The following is a 25,557-nucleotide window of genomic DNA, read 5'->3' as shown; positions in this document are numbered from 1 at the left end:
GTGAAAAATGTACATAGATGAATCATTCACAATAAAAAATATGACATGCATTTACAAAGCAAAAGCAAGAAAGGATGAATTTTCATTTCATGCTGACTTTTATTGTATGGAAAAACCACAATAAGGACATTCTGCCTATTGTTTCATAGAAGAAAAAAATAATACTGTGTTGGAACGGTGGAAAATGACAACATTTTGGGTAAACTATTCCTTTAAGACATTCTTTAATGTATACTATACGTTTGTCTCAATGGAAGTGTATTGCATTGTTGGTTGTCCCCTGTCTTGTTTTGTCCATTAAGCAATAATAATAATAATAAAAACTATTCTTTTAAGAAAATACTTTCTCAGGCATCTCATTCTAACCAAATTTGCCACTAGCTCCCGTAATCCTGTATTAAAATGTTGGCTACCTGTGTTACCTGAAAATGCTGTCTCTATAGCACATTTCTGATAATATGCCCAGATAATGTTGTTTGCATGTCTGAACTACAAATTCTAGCAACTGAATCTATATTTGGAAATCCGATAAACTGATATGAGCTCTCAATGCCTGGAGTGACTTGTTTGAACATGTCCTCTTGTCTGTTGGCAGCTGTGCGTGGGGAGCAGTGGCCCTTTAAGAGGCGATCGCATGCGCGGAATCTAGGGGGCAGGTCCCTGTCAGCGGTAGAGGCTGCGTTTCTTTTTTCACCCTCCTCTAGTCACTCAGTCCTAAGTTGAGCTCGCTTGAGTGCTGACAGACGATTAGAGCAGATAGTCCTCCTGTGCCTTTAGATAGATAGGTGCAGAAAGAGAAGGGACTTTCTAGATGGGAATTTTCCGCACTGTACCGTCCGTGACGTCGAGGCTTTGGCGCGCGCTCTAACAAGGCACTGTCAATAAGTGATAGTTACGTCTCTACCTTTAACTGTTAAATGGACTTCTGAATGCGAAGTGACATAGGGGTAAACTGGCACAAAATGATCACTGCAGTCTTCGAGCACGCTTAGTTCTGTCCTCGTTATTGTAGTTGTCTTGAGCTGACATAACGGCGTTTTGGTAATAGCCCGCTGAATGTGCTTTGGCTCTGACAGTTCAGTTCTTTTGTCACTACAGTGACTTACTGCTTGTGATGGTTGTGTGCAGTGACGTTGTAGCGCTTTGTCCGTGGCTACTGGCGGGGTGCGCTGGAGAGATATAGTTGTATTACATCAGTGCACCAAGTGACTGGAGTGCGACACAGAGGAGAAACGGCTCTAGCTGAATGGTGAGTGTTGAGGTATTGCATTTTGCATTATAATAATATAACATATACTCATGCATATACATATAAATGAACATTACATATTTTTAAAAATGTTTCTCTTATCGGTTTCTTAGTCCACTTTCCATTCACGCTGTTATATTATTAATAATACATAAAATAATATTGAAAATTGTTATGCAATAATGTCTGCACGAAGGATATATTAAAACCACTGTTATTGTGAAAGCGAAAGTTTTCGCAAAAACAGTGCTTTTAATATATCGTTCGTGCGGTCTTCTCCTTTGGAATACTCTTCATATGTGTCAGCGAGTGTCATTATGAAAGTGTAACGACCAAGAATGTGTGCCATCAAGCGAGTCTTAAATTAAAGTGAAACGGGAGCACTTTGCGTATACTACAGACGTTAAATCTTTGTTTATACTTTCACGTGACTGTTGCGCGAACCACCGCAGACACATGAACGCGTGAAAATTTAATTATACATTTAATGGCTTTATATATATATATATATATACACTACCAGTCAAAAGTTTGGAAACACTATTTTTAATGTTTTTGAACGTTATGCTCATTAATTTATTTCATAATAAATACAGAAAAAAAACAATAATATTGTGAAATATTATTACAATTTAAAATTATGTTTTCTATTTTAGTATACTTTAAAATATAATTTATTTCTGTGATGCAAAGCTGAATTTTCAGTATCATTACTCCAGTCTTCAGTGTCACATGATCCTTCAGAAATCATTCTAATATGATGATTTGATACTCAGTTATTATCAATGTTGAAAACAGTTGTGTTGCTTAATATTTTTTTGGAACCTGTGATACTTTTTTCAGGATTCATTGATGAATAAAAGGTTAAAAAGGACAGCATTTATTCAAAATATACTTTTTTTTCCTAACAATATACATCTTTACTATCACTTTTTATCAATTTAACACATCCATGCTGAATAAAAGTATTAATTTCTTTCTTTCAAAAAAAGAAAGAAAAAAAAAATACTGACCCCAAACCTTTGAACCGTAGTGTATATTGTTACAAAAGATTTCTATTTTAAATAAATGCTGATATTTTTTAACTTTTTATTCATCAAAGAATCCTGAAAAGGTATTATAGGTTATAAAATAGTATTAAGCAGCACAACTGCTTCCAACATTGATCATAAATCAGCATATTACAATGATTTCTGAAGGATCATGTGACACTGAAGACTGGAGTAATGATGCTGACAATAGCTTTGCATCACAGAATTTGAAAGTATATTAAAATAGAAAACCATAATTTTTAATTTTTTAATAATATTTCACAATATTATTGCTTTTTCTGTATTTATTATGAAATAAATGCAGCCTTAATGAGCATAAGAGACTTTGTTCAAAAATATTAAAAATAGTAATGTTTCCAAACTTTTGACTAGAAGTGTATGTGTGTGTGTATATATAATATATATATTTGTCCATACAATCCACAATTGTATTTGATGATTATGAGGTATTTTATGTCACATGGCTTTATATTGTATTTTTGTCTTTCTGAAACACAGGGAGGGGTGTTAATGATCATTAAGAGTTGCACTGCACAAGAAGCGTTAAGCACCATTTAGAGTTCAGGTGCATTCATGGAATGCGACTGTGACCGCTTCCCACTGCCTATCTAACTTTGACTGAGACAGTACAGAGGAGCAAAAGAGAAGGCTGGTAGAGGCAATGGCGGAGACAACCCTTGAACCACTGACCTCGCTGGATGTTGCCATCGATCCAGATTTTGAGCCACAGAAACGGCCGAGATCATGCACTTGGCCGCTGCCGGAGTCTAGTTCGGCAAAGCCTGCGTCCAATGACACTGACATAATCCCAGAGGAAGAGGATGATGAGGATGACAGCGCGATGGCAATCAACGGCATGGGTGAAGGAGAGGACAACGGCAGCCCAAGCCTGGCAGAGGAACTGCATGCCATTAGCGGTCAGGAGAACACTGACTCCCCGCTCTCCTCTCAGCCTGCTTCTGCGACCACAGCGAGTCCGGGGGCGAGCGGTCAAGGTAGCCAACAGCAGACTCCCCGGAAGTCATCTTCAAGGAGGAACGCGTGGGGCAACCTGTCCTACGCAGACCTTATCACGAAAGCCATAGAGAGCACCCCAGACAAGAGACTGACACTGTCCCAGATCTACGACTGGATGGTCAGAAGTGTCCCGTACTTTAAAGACAAAGGCGACAGCAACAGCTCAGCTGGTTGGAAGGTAAGAGATCTGCTCGAGCAGTGCTTCCCAACCTCGTTCCTGAAGACCCCCAAACGATACACATTTTGGTTGTCTCTGCTTATGAGTTGATGGGTTTAATCAGGTGTATTTGATTAAGCAGACATGCAAAATGTGTACTAGTGGTGTGCAAGGTTGAGAATCACTGTGCTAGAGAATTTGTGTGTCATAAGGTGTGCAAGTGTCTGTCATGCTCCTCCTCATTTATTTCGTGCTGTGTCCCATTCTTCGTCACAACCAGAAACATGTTCTGGCATGTTTGGCACACTTACTCACGCACAGAAAACTGGAAAGTTTTCGAAGGTTCACGAGCGCGTGACTCAACAGTGAAGCAAGCTCAATGACGTCACCTGTAAACAAACTATTTGGATGTCAGCATAAAAAATAAACCGCAAATTAGGCATGATCGATATGAAAAAACTGTGTGACAAAACAAAACAATTTGCTCAACTGGTAAATTAGTTCAGATGGACTTTGTCTTGTGATTATGGTTAAAACCACAAAATACAATATCCTCAGCTCCAAGCCTAATAAATGTCCATATTCAAATGCCTTTATGTTCATATCCACGCAGCTCGGCTTACGTAAAACTTGGCATGGTAAATGTACCCCTGCTAGAAGCTGCCCAGACTGTTTATGTAGGTGTTGAATGGCATTAGGAATTGCATAACAACTCAGAATGGCGCGAGCTTCTCCTTAGCAGTCAGCAGGCAGGACTGCCTTCAAAGGGAATGTCATGGCCATGGGCCGTAGCCAGCATAAGACATATGGGCCTTTCACTTACAGAGCCAGGGTGGGTTGGGGGAGGGGGTATATGGTTGGGTTGTGGGTGCAAGGTCAAGTTTGCAGCAGGAGGCATAGCTTGCCTGTCCCATTGGCCGTAAATAGCCATGAATTATAATAGTGAAAGGAGAGTTACTCCCGGGTCTGTGGCAACGGCAAACTATGCAGACACCCAGCTCAGTGTGGAACTGTTTGCACCCCGACTCATCTAACATTCAGGACCGTGTATGTGCATGATCAAATTTCTCAAACTGCTATGCAAAACACTATCTGTCAGTCTAACATGTTTTATGATCAAATACTATACACGCTAATAAACACACCTCCCCCGGTCTCTATTAGGATGAGTAGCAAGTACCTGCAGCCATTTCTGATATGTGAAAAAATTCACCCCATCTAGATTCTAATTGATTTTAAGTTTCTTAATGGATTAGTTTATTTCAGAATTAAAATTTCCTGATAATTTACTCACCCCCATCTCATCCAAGATGTTTATGTCTTTCTTTCTTTAGTCAAAAAGAAATTAAGGTTTTTGAGGAAAACATTCCAGGATTTTTCTCCATTTAGTGGTGTTCAACAGCTACCAACAGGTTGAAGGTCCAAATCGCATTTTCAATACAGCTTCAAATGGCTCCCATGCTGATCCCAGCTGAGGAATAAGGGTCATTTTCTAAAATAAATAAATAAAAATGATATACTTTTAAACCACAAATGGATTTTGGAGAAGTTGGAGGACTTCCGGTACTTCCTCCTACATCACGCGTGACCTTTATAATGTGATTACGTAATGCGTGGTGCATTGTAGAGCTAGTGCAAGATGAGCATTTGTGGTTAAAAAGTATATCATTTTTTAACTTTTTTTAGAAAATGACCAATTGTTCGCTAGATAAGACCTTTATTCCTCATCTGGGATTGTGTAGAGCCCTTTGAAACTGAAATTTGGACCTGCAACCCATTGGTAGCTGTTGAAGTCCACTATATGGAGAAAAATCCTGGAATTTTTTTTCTCAAAAACCTCAATTTCTTTTCGACTGAAAAATTAAAAAAGGGGGTGAGTAAATTATCAGGAAATTTTAATTCTGAAGTGAACTAATCCTTTAATGAAATTAATGTGCACAATTCATTCATTCAGATCTTTCTCTTTTTTTTTTTTTTTTTTTATTTTGAATCTTCCAGTAAAACAACTTCTCTCTGGTGACATATGCCGGACTTCTCCAATCATTTGGTCCACTTAAACCCATCCTTTTTTTTTTTTTTTTTTTAACAAGATAGCAAGTTCACATACAGATCTGCCTCCATCCAATCAAAAACCATTGGATACAACAAAAAGGAGAAAGAACCCAGAAAATAAGTTAAATTAAGAAACAGAATGAGCAATGAAAATAGTCGAAAGATGTCTTATTCAAACACAATGGCTGGAATGGCCAAGCACAGGTGCGAAAATGACAAGAAGCTGCATCACTATGGCTACCAGGTCACTGGTCCTCTCTGTTTTAATGAGAGGGTTTGGATGACATGTGATCTCATAAAGAAGATCCTTTGTTTCTCTTGAACATACTGTTGTTACTGCGCAGGGGAGAGGGAGGGTGTGACTGTTAAAGCATAGTTGACATTACAGCACCCACCTTTACTCTCTGCACTGAATGTTACAGGATAATGCTGTGTGTTTCTTTAATGATCTGGTTATACAATCGGGTGTGGATGTGAATTAAGTCTAGAATGTGTTTGAAAATGTTAGATTAATCTTCAAGGTTTCTTTTGCAGGTGTACAAGTGATGAGATTTTATCGATTTATCGTTTTCCTTCACAATGAGTTCCTGCAGTGCCAGATCATGCTTCTAGTGCCAAATGATATACTCTACTCTTGAAAAAAGCCAGCCTTTAAATTATTCACTTCTTCAAGCATTAATTCAGGTCATTTTTATTAATTTTTAAGAGACATCTCTTAAGGAGCACACACATGCAACATTTGCCAGCTCACTGCTTTTAAACTTGTAATTTTGTCCACCACACGCTTGTTTCTATCCTCTTTGCAATGTTAGTACCTTGTGTAACCCTGCTGTTTATCTCACATCTGAAATATAATCAGATTATGTAACTTAAAAAGAACAAGCTACTACTATAACGTGTTGCACCATTCTTGTTCCTGGAACACTTAATATGCTGAGCTGCCACTCTAGGCCCAATTGAAATGTTTCAGTCACAGTGATGAAAGCAATCCGGTCACCCTCCAAAGGGTCTGTATTCGCCGAATTTCACTCGGCACAGTTCCAGGATGTAGGTGGGCTATTTTAAGTGTTTCCTGTAATCTGTTTATTGTCAAGAGGGTGGGGTAAACAAATGCAACATTAATGTTATATACGCACATAATACGTGCAAAATTGTACTCCTAGAAGTGCTATACGTTATATCTGCATCTTTAAAGTTGCAATGAAACAGAAGTAACAACAGATCTTTTCTTCTGTATTATGACGTACATCCGAGTGTAATGGATTACCGAAAAAGAAAAAATGTAGGGTGGGGACTTGGTTCTTTGTATTGGTTATTTATTTGGATTTTGAGATGTGAGCGTTGCACTCAAAAGTTAAGGCAGATAAATGCAAGCTTGTGGGTTGGAGTTTTAAGGGGACCTATTATGCCCCTTTTCACAAGATGTGGTGTCCCCAGAATGTGTCTGTGAAATTTCAGCTCAAAATACCCCACAGATCATTTATTATAGCTTGTCAAATTTGCCTCTATTTGAGTGTGAGCAAAAACACGCTGTTTTTGTGTTTGTCCCTTTAAATGCAAATGAGCTGCTGCTCCCGGCCAACTTTCCAAAAGAGGGCGGAGCTTTAACAGCTCATGCTTCGGTTGCTCAACAACAACAAAGCTGGAGAATCTCACGCAGCCAAAATGACAATTGCCAGTAACGGTATTCAGCCTTACATTGTTCAAAACAGAGTCAGACACCGATGGAGAGAAGTTACAACTTTTAAAATGCATCTGGATGTTTCTGATTCTGAACGGTTAGTGGATAAATATATGTAGTTGCTGTGGAGTTGATTCAACTCATCAACTATCATGTGTCATCATGTTAATCTTTTGTGCAAATCCAGCGTTGAATTTACCCTCATTTGTGAAGAAGTATGGCGTAAAATGACGGCATGGTAAACAACACTCTACTACAACAGCTCTTCCTCTTCTCTAAAGCAGCACAACATGGCTGACTAAATAATGTTCTGTGCAGCCAATGACAGAACAGTTAGCATGCTTTGCTTGAACTTTTGCCATGGCGTTAGAACTGGTACACCGTTGTCACTTGCGAAAACAAAATGGCTGCGTCATGGGTGGAAACGTGCAAATTAAGGGGCGGTAATTTTATAATAAGATCCCCTTCCTATGTCACTAGGGGAGCTAAATCTGAGCGGCTCGTTTTCTCACAAGCGTGCAGAGAAAGGCTTACCAAAACAAAAGTTACTGGGTTGTCCTTTTTCATGTTTTCTGGGATGGTAGATGCACCGAGGACATGATTATAGCACTTAAACGTGGGAAAAAGTCACGATTTTCATGATATGCCCCCTTTAAGAAGACTAAATGATTGGAGAAGTCCTGTAAACAGTGAAACCATTATTTAGAAAACCGGTAGATGTTCATGTCATGCTAACTTTTAAAGAGTGTTTACAAAAATGTGTAGGAGGTATGTGCCGACATTTTGTAACTGCTATGACTGTTAACTCATATACAGTCACTGTTTTGTTTGACATATCTAAATGTTGATGTTTAGTGATTTTTATACATGCCTGGTCATGTTTAGGTGTGTGAGAGGTCTTGAAGTGGGTGTCACTGGGGTCGTAGATGTTTTGCTATGCCAAATGTATAGCCTTTTATAGTATAATCCATTTAATAGTGTGCATGAACATCCCCTTGACACATGCACACTACAAAGTTTTGTTCTTGTCCAGTGTCTGCGCTATTTCGTTCCAGAATTTGCAGAAGTTCCAGAAGTTCCTTTAGTAGTTTTACGTTGTTGTTCTGTGAAACATTGGGCTGGGGCAGTGTTCCCACCTCTTGGACAAACTAATTAGTGCAAAACAATTTAAGGCATATGAGAGCTGAGCATACAAAGTAAGTGCAGTTAGAAAAATCTGGCTATGTATGTGTGCATACTAAGTAGATAATGAAATTTACGTCACACACACTTTATCCAATGCCCTGTATACGTGTAAAAACATAGTCGGAAAGGTTTTCTGATAAGGTGTAAGCACTTATACATTATGCTTCCCTTTACAGATTCAACCAACATCGCTCCATTTAACTCCTACATATAGTATGCACTTCCCCCCCTCACCCAGCAGATATTTTCATATTTAAAAACATTTGATTAAAACGCAGACTTCCTGATGGGGCAGCATTTACAGCGGCATGTTAGAAGCACATATGCTGCTGTGGTAAAGACATTTGCCTGTGCTTCTTCCCACCTTTTCCATGCCCTTAATGTAGTCTTAATGCAGCTCTGACCTGAGCTTTTTGAAAGTTTAATTTGTTTTGTTCCCAACCCGTCATTTCTAATTACGCATGTCTGCCTGCCACAGTGCAGATAAATTGTTCTTGTTTATACTTTAATTAAGTAAAATAAAGCTAGATTTCTATGTCAGGAGCTTTTGGCCAGACAAAGCCAGCAGTAATGAGAGTAGATGCGGCTTTGTAGCGAATGATTATTGCAGTGAACATAGGGAAATGATAGTTTTAGCAAAGTAGTTTGTCAGTGATCTCATGCATCATCCCTTTGAATGATAACAGACAAACGTTGTCAGACAGGAGTGGGCGATTATTAGCCTGGTTCTGGTGACGCATAGGGTCTATTTTGGTGCTTGTACGTAGGAGTGTATGTGTCGACTTTTGATTAGACAAAAGATTGGATTGATAAACACAGATTATGGTGGATCGAGTGTGGCGGTTCCTGTTTCGATTGTGAAGCAGGTGTTTAAATATGCTTCTGTGATGATGTAAGGCTTTCAGATCCTCCTTGACTAAGCAAATTTATTTTCTGTGACATAACACCACAGCGGCCACATGCACACAGTGAATTTGGTAGTCAAATTTACGATGCCTTGTGTATCTGAAAGAGCCATAAACTTAAATCACTGGAACCCAGGGCAACATTTTACGGGTCCAATAAATAGGCTACGTGACACATGACACTTTAGTCAAAAGTTTCGGAAACTTTACAGAGCTACAGGTTTGAGTAGCCATCAAATGACTTTCAGGTTGAAAGTTTTCATTTATCCTCACAACAATCACAGAGTATGTCCGCCCATTGTGAAATCTCTACTGTAGGTAGTTTCCACCTAAAATCTTAGGGATTTTTTTCCCTCATCACTGCGGCTTTTGGATTGCTCACTAAATATCTCTTTGTCTGAATGTTTCTCAATCCGCATTGGTCTTAAAGTTAAAGTCTTTTCCAAGAACTGCTGTGAACAGTACAGTTAGTCATATTGCACCAAACTAACACCTCTTATCAATACAGTGTGTTCTAAATAACAGGCCAATCAGATGTTCCACAGGTGGTGAGGTCAACACAGGCCTATTATCTGTTTTAAGAGTTCATTGCCTTGCATGCTATCAGTGGAGGCTTATCTCTTTTCACTGCACCTTCAGTGTTTACACACCTGTCTTTAACCTGCCCCTGGGTCAGTTCTGGTGATATGGATGTCAGTGGAGGCCAGTGGATCAAGCTGAATGGGGCCAAAGCGCTGACTTAGCAGTAAAGTCTGCAACGGCTCCAGCTGCTGGACACATCAGCAGTTTGTTATCAGCCAGCTCAGTCAGAGTGAGGAAGCAGTATATCAGGAACATTATGGGCAGAAATAATGTGGCACATGCCTTTTGGCACGCATTTGAACACAGCCGTTCTAATCTCTAACTAATGTTGTCTGTATTTTTAGTTAGATTCGCACAGTTTTGTCCCGTTTACCTCTGTCTGCCCTCCTCTCCCATCTCTCTCTCTATATATATTCTCCCATGTGTGCTACAGTGTTTATGGGGGCATGAAATCGCTCCACAGCTCTTGGGCATCTCGTGTGCTTTCTTACTCAGACTGCCATCACTGACACGTTGCTTGCTCTGTTTGTCTGTATTTGTCTATCTCTCATTTGTTCTTCTTTTGCATTTCACATTCTCAGAAAAGATCATTCTCTATCTCTGTCTTTGCATATTCCAATCATTACCTCTCTTTAAAAAAAAAAAAAGTTTCAACCTAGTCAGTGTACAGTAGGTCCGGTACACCATAACATAAACATGATGGATGGTAGAAGTAACTGATTTTGGATTGATACACAAAAAATAGGGATTTGAAATTATGAATATTTTGGTTATTGTATATTTTATAATTCAAAATGTGTATTTACACATCCACACAAGAATCACAATGCATCACATGTTTGAAATTTCACTACAGGACACATAGTGATTAACAATGACTCGAAGAAGAAAGACTTGCAGTATTTTAATGTAGCTTTTTTAAGCTTTTAAGCACAGAATCAAAAAATTAAGCAATCCATTTATTTCAGTACTAATATAATTTTGTCCTTTGAATTTTCTATGCATGATAGAATCATAAAAGAAATGTATCATGGTTTCTATAAAAATATTAAGCAGCACAACTGGTTTCAACATTGATAATAAAAATAAATGTTTCTGGAGCACCAAATCAGCATATTAGAAAGGTTTCTGAAGGATCATGTGACACTGAAAGCTGGAGTAATGGATGCAGAAAAGTCAGCTTTTCCATCACTTGAATAAATAATATTTTAAAATATATTAAAATAGTAAATGGTTATATTAAATTGGAATAATATTTCACAATGATACACATTATTATCACAACTTTTTACTATATTTTTCATTAAATAAATGCAGACTTGGGGAGTAAAATAGACTTATTTTAAAGGTGCCCTATAACTTTTTTTAAAAGATGTAATATAAGTCTAAGGTGTCCCCTGAATGTGTCTGTGAAGCTCAAAATACCCCATAGATTTTTTTTAATTAATTTTTTTAACTGCCTATTTTGGGGCATAATTAGAAATGAGCCGATTCAGGGCGTGTGGCCCTTTAATTCTCGTGCTCCACGCCCCAAGAGCTTGCGCTTGCCTTAAACAACATAAAAAAAAGTTCACACAGCTAATATAACCCTCAAAATGGATCATGCAGCATGTCTAATCGCGTAAGTACAGTGTTTATTTTGATGTTTACATTGATTCTGAATGAGTTTGATAGTGCTCCGTGGCTAACGGCTAATGCTACACTGTTGGAGAGATTTATAAAGAATGGAGTTGTGTTTATGCATTATACAGACTGCAAGTGTTTAAAAATGAAAATAGCAATGGCTCTCTTGTCTCCGTGAATACAGTAAGAAACGATGGTAACTTTAACCACATTTAACAGTACATTAGCAACATGCTAACGAAACATTTAGAAAGACAATTTACAAATATCACTAAAAATATCATGATATCATGGATCATGTCAGTTATTATTGCTCCATCAGCCATTTTTCGCTATTGTCCTTGCTTGCTTACCTAGTCTGATGATTCAGCTGTGCACAGATCCAGACATTAATACTGCCTGCCCTTGTGTAATGCCTTTCATAATGTTGGGAACATTGGCTGGTATATGCAAATATTGAGGGCATACACCCCGACTGTTACGTAACAGTCGGTGTTATATTGAGATTCGCCTGTTCTTCGGAGGTCTTTAAAACAAATGAGATTTATATAAGAAGGAAGAAACAATGGAGTTTGAGACTCACTGTATGTCTTTTCCATGTACTGAACTCTTGTTATTTAACTATGCCGAGGTAAATTCAATTTTTGAATCTAGGGCACCTTTAAAAACATTAAAGAATCTTACTGCCCCCAAGCTTTTGAACAGTAGTGTATAGTTATAGTGTGCTTGAGTGTCATGAAGAGTCACAGGGTTTAATGAGTAAACATGCTCTTCATTGACTGCACTCGCAAACAGTCTCACTCTCTGAATGCCGCCAACCAAGCATGCAGGGTTCACAGAGTTTACACAATCTGCTGTATATTCATATACCCTTATGACACCCCCTTTGTTTTTAAGGAGTAGTTAAGAGGCCCTAAGTCTGTTTCTTCTTGTTTCTCTTGTTCCCGTGGTGTGTTTTGATGCTTTTGACATGCACAAAGGCAAATGGGCACAGACACATGCACACACCCCTTTTCTGGGAACAGTAAAGCATTTCCTTGCTCATATGCTTCAAAGATAGGGCTTTTCTTTTTTGTGTGTGGATAAAAGCATGTGCGGTTGAGTGACCATATGCAGTAATATAGCGTGAACTGTTTTTGTGCACACACACACACACACACACACACACACACACACACACACACACACACACACACACACACACACACACACACATACATACACACACATTTTACAATTACATGATGTGGCGATTAATTAATCTAATTAGTGCTGAGAAATTATCCCCAAAAGATAATTTTTATGTAAAGAATCAAATAGACATTACAAAAAGTAGATTAAAAAAGAAAGATTTTATTTGTTTCAACAGAATTTATTACACAAACTTTTGGACCATGAGCCACCATTAACCAAACCTCACAAAGAGAAACATTTACAGTGGGAGTAGAAATACATTTTCAAACAGTTTTATTGCTGTGGTGTTTTTTTTTGCAGCATAGGATAGTGCATAGTGCATTGAATTTCAACTCCACATATCTTGGAAAATTTTTTATTTAATTTTTTTGACAGGAACTTTCATTAATAAGCCTTTATCTGACCGAGTTCTGCTGTGCTCTAAATCACTCACAAATCTTATGATAATTCGATAATCTCCATTCAGTTTTCATACAATATTAGTTGTTTTCGTGCCTTTTGCACAGCATTGCACCATTTCATGCTTTTCAGCTTCAGAAAGATCTTTCTTCCTCCTCATATTGCGTGAAAACTATGAGTTGCTTAATAATGTGGAACAACCTCTAAGTAGGGTTTCGACACACACACACACACAAATATATATATAAATATATATTTATATATATATAATAATTATTATTATTATTATTATTATTATTATTATTATTACTTAAAGGATCTTGTCTATGAAAGGAACTTTTCTGTGCATCTTTGGTGTTACAGTGTCCTCTTCGTTTTCTGCTTCTTATTTCTTTCTGTTTAGAGGCCCAATAAGGGGTTACATGGGGTACCAGAAAAAGGGGCCCCTCGCCTTCTCTCTCTTCCTTTTTTTATATCTGAGTTTCCCTCCTTCTCTTTCTCTCAGATTACTGTGATTGGGTAGGTTGGGGTGCGAGGTTACACTTTCCCATGTTGTGTGTAAACCTTGAGGAATCATACAGTCTCAAGGTTACTTTGAATACAAACGACTTATTATACAACAGTGTATGAAAGCTGTGAATGAACTTTTTTATTGAGAGGTTGACATTGCTACAGTTGCTAATTTAAGTGGTTAATGTTTACTTCTGGCTGAATGTTGTGTGTTTATGGTTCACCATCTTGATCTTATTTCCATAGGTCCAAGTGAAAATAAAATAACCACACTGTTTGTGCTACTTGGATACAGTGAAACTGTACAACAACAACTCTGGTCAGAGCGCTGTGGTGCTGTGGTGTAAACCCAGTGGGTTGGGTATGCAAAGTTTTGGTATTGTAAACTGAAGTGCAATATCTACAATCCACATTGTGCACTCTTCAGATATAAAAAAGAAAGGGAAAAGGAAAATAGAGAGAGAAGTAGAGACAGACGGATAGATAGAGACTGGTCCAGTGGGAGAGGATTGCTGATGATCTAGCTGTGGATGACATCACCGCTCGACTGAAAGGGCTTTTAGACTGATTGATTTGCACATATGCGAGTGAGAATATGACGCTGTCGTGTGTTAGCATTTGCAGTATCAGTGCCACACATACACAAGTGCGTGTATTATTGGTCTGAATGATTGGTAAAGTCGTTGCCTTTCCCCACAGCTTTTCTTCCCTCCCAGCGCTTCACAGTAAATATGGGTTAGTGTGCCTTTCCTGTCTCTCCTCTCCCCACTTCTTCCCCCTGTTTGTTTTACTTTTCCTTTTCTTCCACCCAGCTTTTTGCTCCCTTCCATTTTTTTCCCTCTTCCTGCAGCTGTGCAGCGGGATCCAAGGTTTTACCAGGAGAACACAAAGGCTTGGAAGAGCCAGGGTTTCTGACAAACAGCGTTATGCTGAATTGCAAATGTTCATCTGAAGACACTTACAACCTCTGGTTAATATACTAATGTTATTTTGTACAAGATTGGTGTTTAATATAGGCATGTCGTATACAGTATGCGTTGTAAAGACAATTTTTCAGTGGTGTGATATGCAGTGTGTGGATTAGTCTCTCTAAACTTGAGGCTTAGTCAGGTGGCTGGTCATATGAGCTGACTTAGTGTACAGTGTGTGTATGTACACATACAGAGTGTGCATACAGAGAGCGAGTAGAGATTAAACTAAGGATCATAGTGTAATCTGCTGTGTGGTTACATCAGCTTCACTATCACACCATGCATCACACCAGATTGCTTAATGCAGAGAGAAATGACACAATGAAAAAAAAAAAAAAAAGAGGTGGAGAGAGTCAGGGAAAGACTAAAAGGAGATAAAACAGTCTTGCAGATAAAAACAGCCAAGATAAAAAAGAGAATGAAGAAAGTGCTTTGATTTTTTTTTTTTTAAAAATCAAAATTATGTATATTCTTGCACACACAACTCAATCACACTGAAAAAAAAAACTTTCCCTTTTCACAAAAAAACTAAAACTAAATCTGATTAATCATGATTAATTATTTTAATGTAATAAATATATTTTACATTAGAAAATGTATCACTTGTAAAAATTAAACTTTTTTTTTTTTTTTTCTTATGACCTCCTGATGACCCTGCTTTGGTGTCTGTTGAATGTGTGTGGGAGCAAGTACGTTTATACAGGAGTTCGTATTTCTTTGTGTGTGTTAGTGCATACTGAGTGTATATTTGATTGGCCAATACTACCCTCTTCATGGTCAACTAAGGTTTCGCCTCAGTGGTGAACAGGCAAATTTAACATCAGTCGGGTACCCCATCATTTAGACAAACAAAACCCAGCACAGACCCTGGTTTAAGATTTCTGAAATAGTAAAATCTCATGCAAAGGCTGAAAAAAAAGTAGTCATATATAATTTCCATTCTTGGCGGGCATTTATGTTCCTGCTTTACCTCTAAAATTGTATAGAGACTGTAAGAGCTTGTGCTAAGGGTGAGGAGTGCTATTGGTTGACTTGTACTCCTCCCCTGTTTGCGATTGGCTCGAAGGTTCAGTGGGGCACTCAATCAGCGCAGTGGAAGCATATGTAGGTCAGTGTGTAGCTGTGCTGCATGGTGTGTTCGTGTGTGTGTACCGTGCGGTCGCGTACTCTGGCAGTCCTCCAGCTTTCTCTTTCAGAGTTTCAGAGCGGAGGGGGAGGGAGAGAAGGAGAGGACAGAGTGAGGAGTAGACTGTGAGGCCTCTTCTATCCAGTCTGCGCATTAACAACACTAAACGCATTAGTGTTTAGTCTCAGATTAGTGACAAACATTTTGAACAACTTTTCTGAATGTACTGTAATGCCAAACAGATTTGCATTTCGTGGCCTCAGTTGCTCTTTTAATCCTGTAAAAAGAACTTTGCTGCCACAGAGAACGTCAACAATGGCCGGTTACTATGACACAACCTCTGAACCAACTTTGGCCCAAACCGCTACATATAAATACACGAGGATGCAAACATCAGTCTGTGCCATTCAGTGCTTCTCGCTGTTTTTTTAACTAGACGTACCATTGGCAGCCCGACTTGGAAAGCTGTAGTGTTTTCGAAGGAAGTGGATTTATAGTGAAAATGAGAGTGAAATGGAATGCCAGAGAAGGGAAAATCAGGCTTTGAGCGTTGTCCAAAGCTACACTTCTGTATCTGCCTTTAACGACTGTGCCCTGAGAGTGCCCCATGTACTTCTCAAGCACTTCCCTCTGGCATGGCCAGGAATTTAGCTCAAGTCCTTAAGGCGTGCCACAAAAAGCACAGAAAGTCTGTTGAGCTGCTAAGCTTACCCGCAGTGAATAACTGTCCCCTCTAAAAAGCTCCCACTGCACACACGCACATGTGCTAGTCAACCTGGCACAGAGACGAAAACATCAACTCTCTATCTCCAGACGCTGGATGTCTAGACAGAGAGAGCGAAAAGATCGGACAAAGAGTCTCCTGAGCATCTCTGTCTGTGCATTTTACAGTGAGCAGGCACACACTTATACATGCGCACGTACCCAAGTGCAAAATTACTAAAAGCCTGGTGGGCACATTCTACACTTCAATGAATTATGAATCACTGTTGTTAGGCAGACTGAATGCACAAGGTCTTTACCCAGATTTCATACAGCCCATATGCACAGCTCAGCAATGTGTCTAGACACACACTGTTAGCAGACATTTGTGATCCAGTTACTTTTTACAAACTTATATACCAGACTATATACTCTGCCTTACTGAATATAGAAAAACGTCTGTCTGTCATTCCATCCGTACATCCATCGTTCTGTCTATCATTCTGTGTATCTATCTGTCATAGACATCCATCTGTCTGTCACATCCATCCATCAATCCATATGTGGACATGTCTATGATTTTATATATTTAATCAGGGAACAATTTAATCAAATATTTACTGCATACTTTCCATATGTGTTTAAACAGGAGTTTCGTTGACACCTTGAAACACAAGTAGAGAGTTTAAAAAAGTGTCAGCTGACAGCCATATCTTAAGAATAAGCACACACGATTCCAGTAGATGGATGAAGAGGAACCAAAGAGTAAACATCCTGCACACCTCTGTTGGTTTTTTCGCCTCATCTCGTGATCTGACCACCATTTCTGTATGTCTGCAAATAAAAATAGAACATAACTTTACTTCCCTTTTCTGATGACTATTTAAAACTGCAAATTATAACCTTAGTCACTGCTGTGGGTGAAAAAGCGTTAGCATTTTTGATACAAGAAAAGCAAAGCTGATTTTGAAAGTATACATGAGCAGTCACGTCAACAGCTGTGTCAGAGGTTAGTTTAAATTCAGTTAAGACATTTAATAAATATAGGTATTTTATTTCAGGGAGGATGAGATGAGTGATTGAGTAGACGTGTGTGTGTGTGTGTGTGTGGGTGTGGGTGTGGGTGTACGTTACAGACAAGTCAGAAAGAAGGTTGCTATGCAGGTTTTTCAAGTTGTCTCAGAGTTGTACTATCCAATCCTCAACCGAAGAACTTGTCAGCACTTTTTGCCACTCCATCCCCCATTCTCGCTAAGTTTCTGGTGGGATTACTGCACGGACCTTTTGCAAAAGTGGTTTCATGGTGAGATTAAGCCTCTGGATTGGCACCCTGCTTGTGTATCAGTGTTCTTTAGTGGATGGAAACCAGTGCTATATGCTCACTCGCATATGTCTTGATTGTGTTGAGTTCCAAAGCTCTCTCCTAGAGTTCTTTTTTAATTCCAGAGAGAGGCCCAGTTCAACTATGAGTGTGCGTGTGTGTGTAATGATTCTGGAAAGAGTCCAATTTGCCGGAGAGCGTGTGAATGCACTGGAGCTGTGCCAGAAAGTTCAGCGCAGTAGATGAGTTGTTACTGGAAGGCTTTTGTTCTGGGTTCCACTAGAGAAAAGCCCTTTACAGGAGTCAGCCAGTCAAAATGGCAGAAGGGAGAAAGAACGGAGGAGGAGGAGGAAAAAACCCAAATGTCCCACTTTTGAGACAATCTACTATCAAGGACTTCACCAATGGCCTTTAAGATTCAGAGATATGCGTTCCTATCCACAATAAGCTGAAATTACCTCAAGCTGTTTTCTTGGAACTGTGGCTTGCTTTGGAATCTTAGAACTAATTATGCCCTTAGTCATCGTAATTCTGACACCTGTGTTTTAATGCAATATAGGCATATCACATTGAACAGATCAGATAATAATATGGGTAAAAAAAAAAAAAAAAATTAAGTATTTAGACACTTAAGTGGCACTTACCAAACTGGTCCCAAGGTGATCTTTAGTATGGTCTCAGTACATTTTGGGGCCCCTGCCCATACTGTATATGATCTCTGGAACAGGAAATAGTTGGAGAAAGAGCTCTCGATGGTTGTGGAAGTGAGGTCTAAGAGTGAGACCAGACCTGTGATTCACTAATGAAGTTAAGGGCAAAGGTCTGTAGGACAGCTAAGTGGTTATGGCTAAACCTATTGCTATTATCCGCACCTGTAAAACTGTGCTTATTTACAAATTTACAGACACACTGATGCCAAGGAGGTCTGTAATACCTAGTATAAGCTATAACATAAAAGAAGTTGATTGAAAAATAAATATATATATATATATATATATATATATATATTAAAAAGTTGGAAAAAAAAAATTAAAAAAAAAAAAAAAATATATATATATATATATATATATATATATATATATATATATATACACACCGAAAAAAATATTCAGTGACCATAAACTCATTAGCTAGAAAAGTGTACACTAGAAAGCAACATTCTGATAAATATAGCTATGCACCATTACATAGTCATTATTATTTTTAATTTTCTTCAATATTTAATGCATGTTTGAATAAATCGGTTATGACAGCCATGATTTAAATGTTTATATTTCAAAAAAATGAATTGGAGTAGAAATATGATTATGTAATTCTAAACTATATTTATAATAAAAACATAATTGAGTGTAATTTAAGTGTTTGTATATAAATAAGTTAATTTAACCTTCAATATTATTATAGTTGTACCAACTGACTCCTATGTGTAGTTTACAGCATTAGTTGAGAGATTTTTTTCCTCTAGAAAATTTGCCATGTACTGTAACTGAAATACTACATCCAAAATAATCGATATCGAATCGGAATCGTAATCGAAGCCCTAGTCATAATGTGTTAGAATATGTAACTACTTTTAAATGGCTGACAGCGAAAAAAGGCTTTTTTTTGCAGGCAGATTGTGTAATTCTGACATCTACCAGAAGGGGTTAAGAGGACCACGCTAACCAGGCAAACCTTGACCCCTTGAATACGGCGCAGGGGATTGTCATATATCTCTGTGAAAGGCAAATGTGAGGGCGAGAGAGAAAGTGTGGAGGGGGAGGGGGAAAATCAATAGACAGACATAGCTCAGAGGACATGTCCGTGAGATGTGTTTCAGTGTGTTTCGTCATGATGGGGAGCTGCAGCGTGTGGTTAAAGCTCGTGTGCCTCAGAGAACCAGAACAAAGAGACATGAAGAAAGAAAGGGAGATGAACGAATAAGTGACAGATCGAAGCCTCCTAAGCCAGTTACACAGAGAAGGGACTGTGCTGTTTAAACCAGCCGTGTCCCAGACACACAGACACCGACCCAGCACAAGAAAACATGCCCTTGTTTGTTTGTTTTTGTTTATTGAGTTGTTGTTGGGTTTTTTGTTCAACTCAACTGGTGTGTGATAGACTTGGGACAAAAACCATGATGTAAAAAGCTTTTCTTGTAGCCTTTTCTGGTTACAGTGTATAGACGAGAAAGCAAAAGAGCAAACGAGTAAGGGAAAAGCACAGAGACTGAAGCTGATGTTATGCGTATTCCTGCACGTCTCAATATTTCTATGTTTAGAACTGTAATCTCCTATTTATCCAAACACATGTACACAGCCAAAGTGACCCCATCCTTAATCATCTAATCAGCCTGGTTTATTTTGAAGGAAGACATTAGCAGGCAGCGCTCTTGACTGTTTTCAATATTAAAGAAGTTAAAGGTGCACTCAGCATTTTTTGTTTATGTCGAGGTGGTCTTTTCTTCATTTATCTGCGAGTGAAATTGCCCAGTAAAACAGGGTTATCGAGATCAAGTATGTAATATTTAGCTGGTCATGTGATCTTTACATTTTCTAATATATTATATATGTATATTTATTTTATTTTTGTCAACTCAGAGATCAACTCAGACTACACAGTTTACACAGAGAACATGAACTTGTCACCTTATCCGAAGTCACATTGCATCAACCAATGATATCGTCCTTCCCCTTTACCCTCACTATCGCTATCAAACACATGCATAGAGCTGTACAGATGCTTCAAAACTGCAAGCAAAGCAAAAGCTCAATTGGTATAAGAGCCAAAGGAGTGGATTCCTACATTATTTAGATTGATATTTGTTACTTGTGGGTAAAACTCTCATGAGATTATCCCCAGCTGACTGTGTGCATGTGTGATATAACTCAGAAGTAGGTCACCTGGTCACAGAACAATCATTTTGAACAAGACCGAGCATTGCTGTCCAGATCTGTGCGTGACACAATGTGCGCATATATGCACGTGCAACACGCTGAGTGTATTTTTGTTTGTGTGTGTCACATCAGCAGAAACAGGAAATCATGTGGCCCAAAAGTCAAGGCAGCAGGAACTAGGGGAGGGGGAGGGGAGGGGAGTTGAAAATTGCTGGTACAGCAGAAAACACTGGGACACGCTCTGCTGCAACGCTAATTTCTTTGTCTCCTTTTTTAGGTCCGTTGAGACCCTCATGAATTATACGTCCTTGTAGTGCAGGAGTTACTGTAAACGATAGTCATACAGTGACATTCAATAGTGCTGCATGTAGAGGTGCGATAAAGACGTGCTGCCTTGTTGTTATCTAGTTTTTGCAGGAAAATGTATGTGGGGGTGCTGGCTCTCCATACTCTGCAGAGCTCAGCAAAGTAAAATGCAAGTTTCTACGCAAATATTTCAACACAAGCATATGCTTACACACAGACACACAATATAAAAGTGCCTCCCATTATGTTTAATGGGCTAAAGTTGAGGTCAGGGTATATTTGCTCAAAAACAGTCACTTAAATTGCATATGAAATTGCTCCCTATTTCAGCTACTTTATTGTGAATTCTGAATAAACAACTTAATTTTCTATATTGTTATATACATATTTTATATAAAGGTGCCGTAGAATGTCTTTTCAAAATATGTAATATAAGTCTAAGGTGTCCCCTGAATGTGTCTGTGAAGTTTCAGCTCAAAATACCCCATAGATTGTTTTTAAATCATTTTTTTAACTGCCTATTTTGGGGCATCATTAACTATGCGCCGATTCAGGCTGCGCGGCCCCTTTAAATCTCGCGCTCCCTGCCCTCCCGAGCTCTCGACTATAAGTGCAGTTATACAGTGCATAAACAAAGTTCACACAGCTAATATAACCCTCTAATGGATCTTTACAAGATGTTCGTCATGCATACTGCGTGCATGCGTCGGATCATGTGAGTATAGTATTTATTTGGATGTTTACATTTGATTCTGAATGAGTTTGAGGCTGTGCTCCGTGGCTAAAGATAACATTACACAATGTTGGAGAGATTTATAAAGAATGAAGTTGTGTTTATACAGACTGCAAGTGTTTAATAATGAAAATAACGACGGCTCTTGTCTCCGCGAATACAGTAATAAACGATGGTAACTTTAACCACATTTAACAGTACATTAGCAACATGCTAACGAAACATTTAGAAAGACAATTTACAATATCACTAAAAATATCATGTAATCATGGATCATGTCAGTTATTATCGCTCCAGCTGCCATTTTTCGCTGTTGTTCTTGTTTGCTTACCTAGTCTGTTGATTCAGCTGTGCACATCCAGACGTCCTGCCCTTGTGTAATGCTTTGAACATGAGCTGGCATATGCAAATATTGGGGTCGTACATATTAATGATCCCGACTGTTACGTAACAATCAGTGTTATGTTGAGATTCGCCTGTTTTCCGGAGGTCTTTTAAACAAATGAGATTTACATAAGAAGGAGGAAGCAATGGAGTTTGAAACTCAATGTATGTCTTTTCCATGTACTGAACACTTGTTATTCAACTATGCCAAGATAAATTCAATTTTTGATTCTAGGGCACCTATAAATAATGCACTAGGATTTATTGCGTACAGCCAATGCACATTTACCTGCTGTATTTTCTGTTATCCAAATCGAGGGGACCATATGACAAAAGCTTGATAAAATTATATAGGTTATGAAAAATGGAAATAAAGAAAATAAAGATTCATATTTGAAGCAAGGGGAGCGTAAACCAAAAGATAAATTGTGACTGGATGAGCCACATTCATAGCCATTGTAAAACAGCTGATATTCATATTGAGACTTTGTCATCTTGAGTTATCTTGACTTGTTTTTGGACACATTCTGCAATGCATTTTGCATTGCACCATGTTTCTATGTCTCACTTATGTGTAAATAATGTAAAACAGGCCTCCCTACTGAATAGTGAATGAGTGAGTGATTTCAGACATTGCTAATTACCCAGTCTTTAACAGCAATTCACTTTAACACCGATTCATGAAATTCATGTAGGCATACAATGAAATTGTAAAACCAAATGAAACACAGGCTTGCCCCTTGAGCAAGCTGCACCCTTAGCTAGAAAAGCCGCAGTGCATACACATTCTCAAACACACAAACACCCGCAAAAAAATAAAACAGAGCAGTGCCTTTTTTAAATCCAGCCCAGATGTGCACAAGAGCGACAAACATTCACATAGAGACGGAGCCAAACATTGATAAAGATGTTTTCAGTTACTCCCGAGAGCCACAGTAATGTAACGACAGCAGCCACTATGAACAAATTCATTAGGAGAATATTAGAGCAGAAATAAAGAAAACATGAGTCTTTGTTACTCTACATTTCTGATATTCAGTCAGTGAATCATCCCAACAGTGTCACGCAATACTGTGCATTTGACAATTTTACAAAGGCAACTCTTTGAAACCAATTATTCACTGAAATGTCACAAGCTCTGCAATTATAATGGGGTAAATATAGCAGGTGTAGTCATCCAAATACGTGTTCAATACATGCTGCTTGCATTTTGCTAGACAAACAGGTTCCAGGAATGATAAAGTGAGAACCAAATACAGCAATGATTGAGAACAGATTTGTTGGAGCCATGAGGGCTTGTTTTATTGCTTTACTGAAAAAAACACTCTCTATTGGAATAAGAATTTTAGCTTATACTAGCAGACCTGTCTGGTGAAGACGTGAATAAATAGGTCCCTACTCTATCAATTTGGCCAGGTTAACCTGGGACATCAAGGGACACAGTGTTCCAAATTGCAGCTAAAAATATCACATGTATGGCTGATGTCTGTTCAGTGTTGTTTATCTGTTGAGTAGGTCGTGGGTCTTTCATATTCCAAGAGAGATGCCAAACAGGGTGTGGACCAAGAGTTTGGACATGTGGGAAGCGAGTTGAGCAGTGGAGAGAAGTACATGATAGACACACATTGTAAGGAATGTCACACATGCTTGTGTGTATTTTATGCGTGTGTGAGGAGTTTACTATGAGGATAAACTTCAACATCCATGGCCAGACATACATTTCTCATGGGTTTGATAGTCAACTTTCCCTTTTTTTTTTTTTTTCCCCCACTTTTACATTTCTATACTTTGCGTAGCCTGTTTAGTCAATCACCCTAAATAGCTAAGCTTTAGATGTGGTCCAGACAATTCTCTCAGTCATTCATCACCACCTGACAGGAAGGGCACATTTAGTACTTCCTGATTAGAGAGAGTGTTTAATCTTCTCCACTGGATTGGTTAAATGCGGTTTTGAAACTCTGTACTTCAGAATACTTTTTGTCAATGATCATGGTTTTAATATAGAAATTATAAAAATTTGTTTTTTTTTGATTATTTGAGAATTTTTTTTCTCTAATTACAAAAATACATGAATGGTGATATTTATATTTTTTTATATTAACGTGATTATATAACAGTAGATGTGTCCCATTTCAGAGGCTGCATCCTTCAAAGGCTGCATTTGAAGGCCGAATGCATCACAGCGGCACGACGAAGTCTATCTCAATTTGAACTGGCTCCTTTGAATGCGGCCTACAAATGCGTCCTTCTTTCCCTATCTGAAGGATAGAACGGGCGGATCCATCACAGCCTAGCCTAACCCAAGATTCATTGCACACCAGTGATGACTAGAAAATATATATATATATTTTTTTAAATGCTAGATTACACTTTTAAATGTCAGTTTTTCCATAGCTAGACCATCCCATTTAATAATGCTCAATTAGAATTTCGAAGGATGCAGCCTCTGAATTCGGACACAGCTAATGTTATTTTACTATCATTGAGATACTATTATAGTTGTTATTAATATTTTGAATTTATTTTTTATTTTTACAATGTGCATCTTTATTTTAACTTAGGTTAAAGTTTTAGTAATTTTATTTTGTTTTTGTATTTTATTATTTAATTTTTATTATTTTTTTAATGTCTTTATAGTTTTTATTCATTTTATTTCTTTTTTTAGCTATTTTGTTACATCAATTAAACTAAATTAAAATGAGAAATGTTAGCTATAAGTTAATTTTTATATATATATATATATATATATATATATATATATATATATATATATATATATATATATATATATATATATAAATAAAGTGGTTTAAATCCTTATTTTTCTTTACCACTACCACCCTTCCTTCCTTTTTTCTTATTTTCCATCTCCATTATGTTTGTTTAGAGTTGAATGGATGGGATTTGTGGTTCTTTGGCACACAGGCCTGATAATAGGACTAACTGTACCCAAGACACAGATAATGCTGTCCTAAGATACTCTATGCCACCTAATAGTATTACTACTCAAGCATTGCTGTGACGTCTCAATGAGTTGGTGGCAGTGACATGTTAAAGACAGCGGTTGCCAAGCTCTTGAATGTGTTAAAACGTCAGAGAGTGAGCATGTTTATGTGAATATTTGTGTTTGCAAGCTATAAATACTCAGCTGAAATGTGAGGAAACAGGTTAGGAGAGATCATGTATGTTTGCTGGACAGCACAGGTGACACATACTAACCAATGGTGCATGTTTGTGTATGCCTTTATATAAATGCTGTGATTGGCTAAACAGTGTGGGCTGGGAAGGCCACCACCCCCTGGATCTGAAGTTCCAGAATAAACAAGGAGGTCTTTGAACATGTCACATTATGCAATGTGCACAACACACATACCCTGCTTAGGCACTCTTACATGCTAAGATGCTTTGTACTGTTCGTGTTTTGGAAACATGTGCTCCAATTATTAGTTCTCAGTAAAACTCTGAAGGGAAAGAATAAACATTCCCATAGATTTGCATGCAGTTATGTAATTGTTTCTAGTTTGTTAATCAT

At 38.1% G+C, this 25,557-nt stretch overlaps 1 protein-coding gene across 2 annotated transcripts in view; it reads left to right on the top strand.

The window, feature by feature from the left end:
• The first annotated feature begins 646 nt into the window (after nt 1-646).
• foxo3b (forkhead box O3b) overlaps nt 647-25,557 on the top strand; it is a 34,474-nt gene continuing 9,563 nt past the window's right edge. The window contains exons 1-2 of one of the 2 annotated variants that reach the window (XM_048206994.1): nt 647-1,249; nt 2,800-3,496. In XM_048206994.1, coding sequence (XP_048062951.1) covers nt 2,963-3,496 — 534 coding nt within the window. In that variant the 5' untranslated portion in view covers nt 647-1,249; nt 2,800-2,962. Of the gene's footprint in view, nt 1,262-2,799; nt 3,497-25,557 lie in introns of both variants that reach the window. The other variant, XM_048206996.1, reaches the window with a different exon arrangement.

This window comes from Megalobrama amblycephala, linkage group LG11 (assembly GCF_018812025.1).
Source record: "Megalobrama amblycephala isolate DHTTF-2021 linkage group LG11, ASM1881202v1, whole genome shotgun sequence".
In the NCBI taxonomy this organism is placed as follows: Eukaryota; Metazoa; Chordata; class Actinopteri; order Cypriniformes; family Xenocyprididae; genus Megalobrama; species Megalobrama amblycephala.
This window is presented reverse-complemented; position numbering and strand designations above follow the sequence as displayed.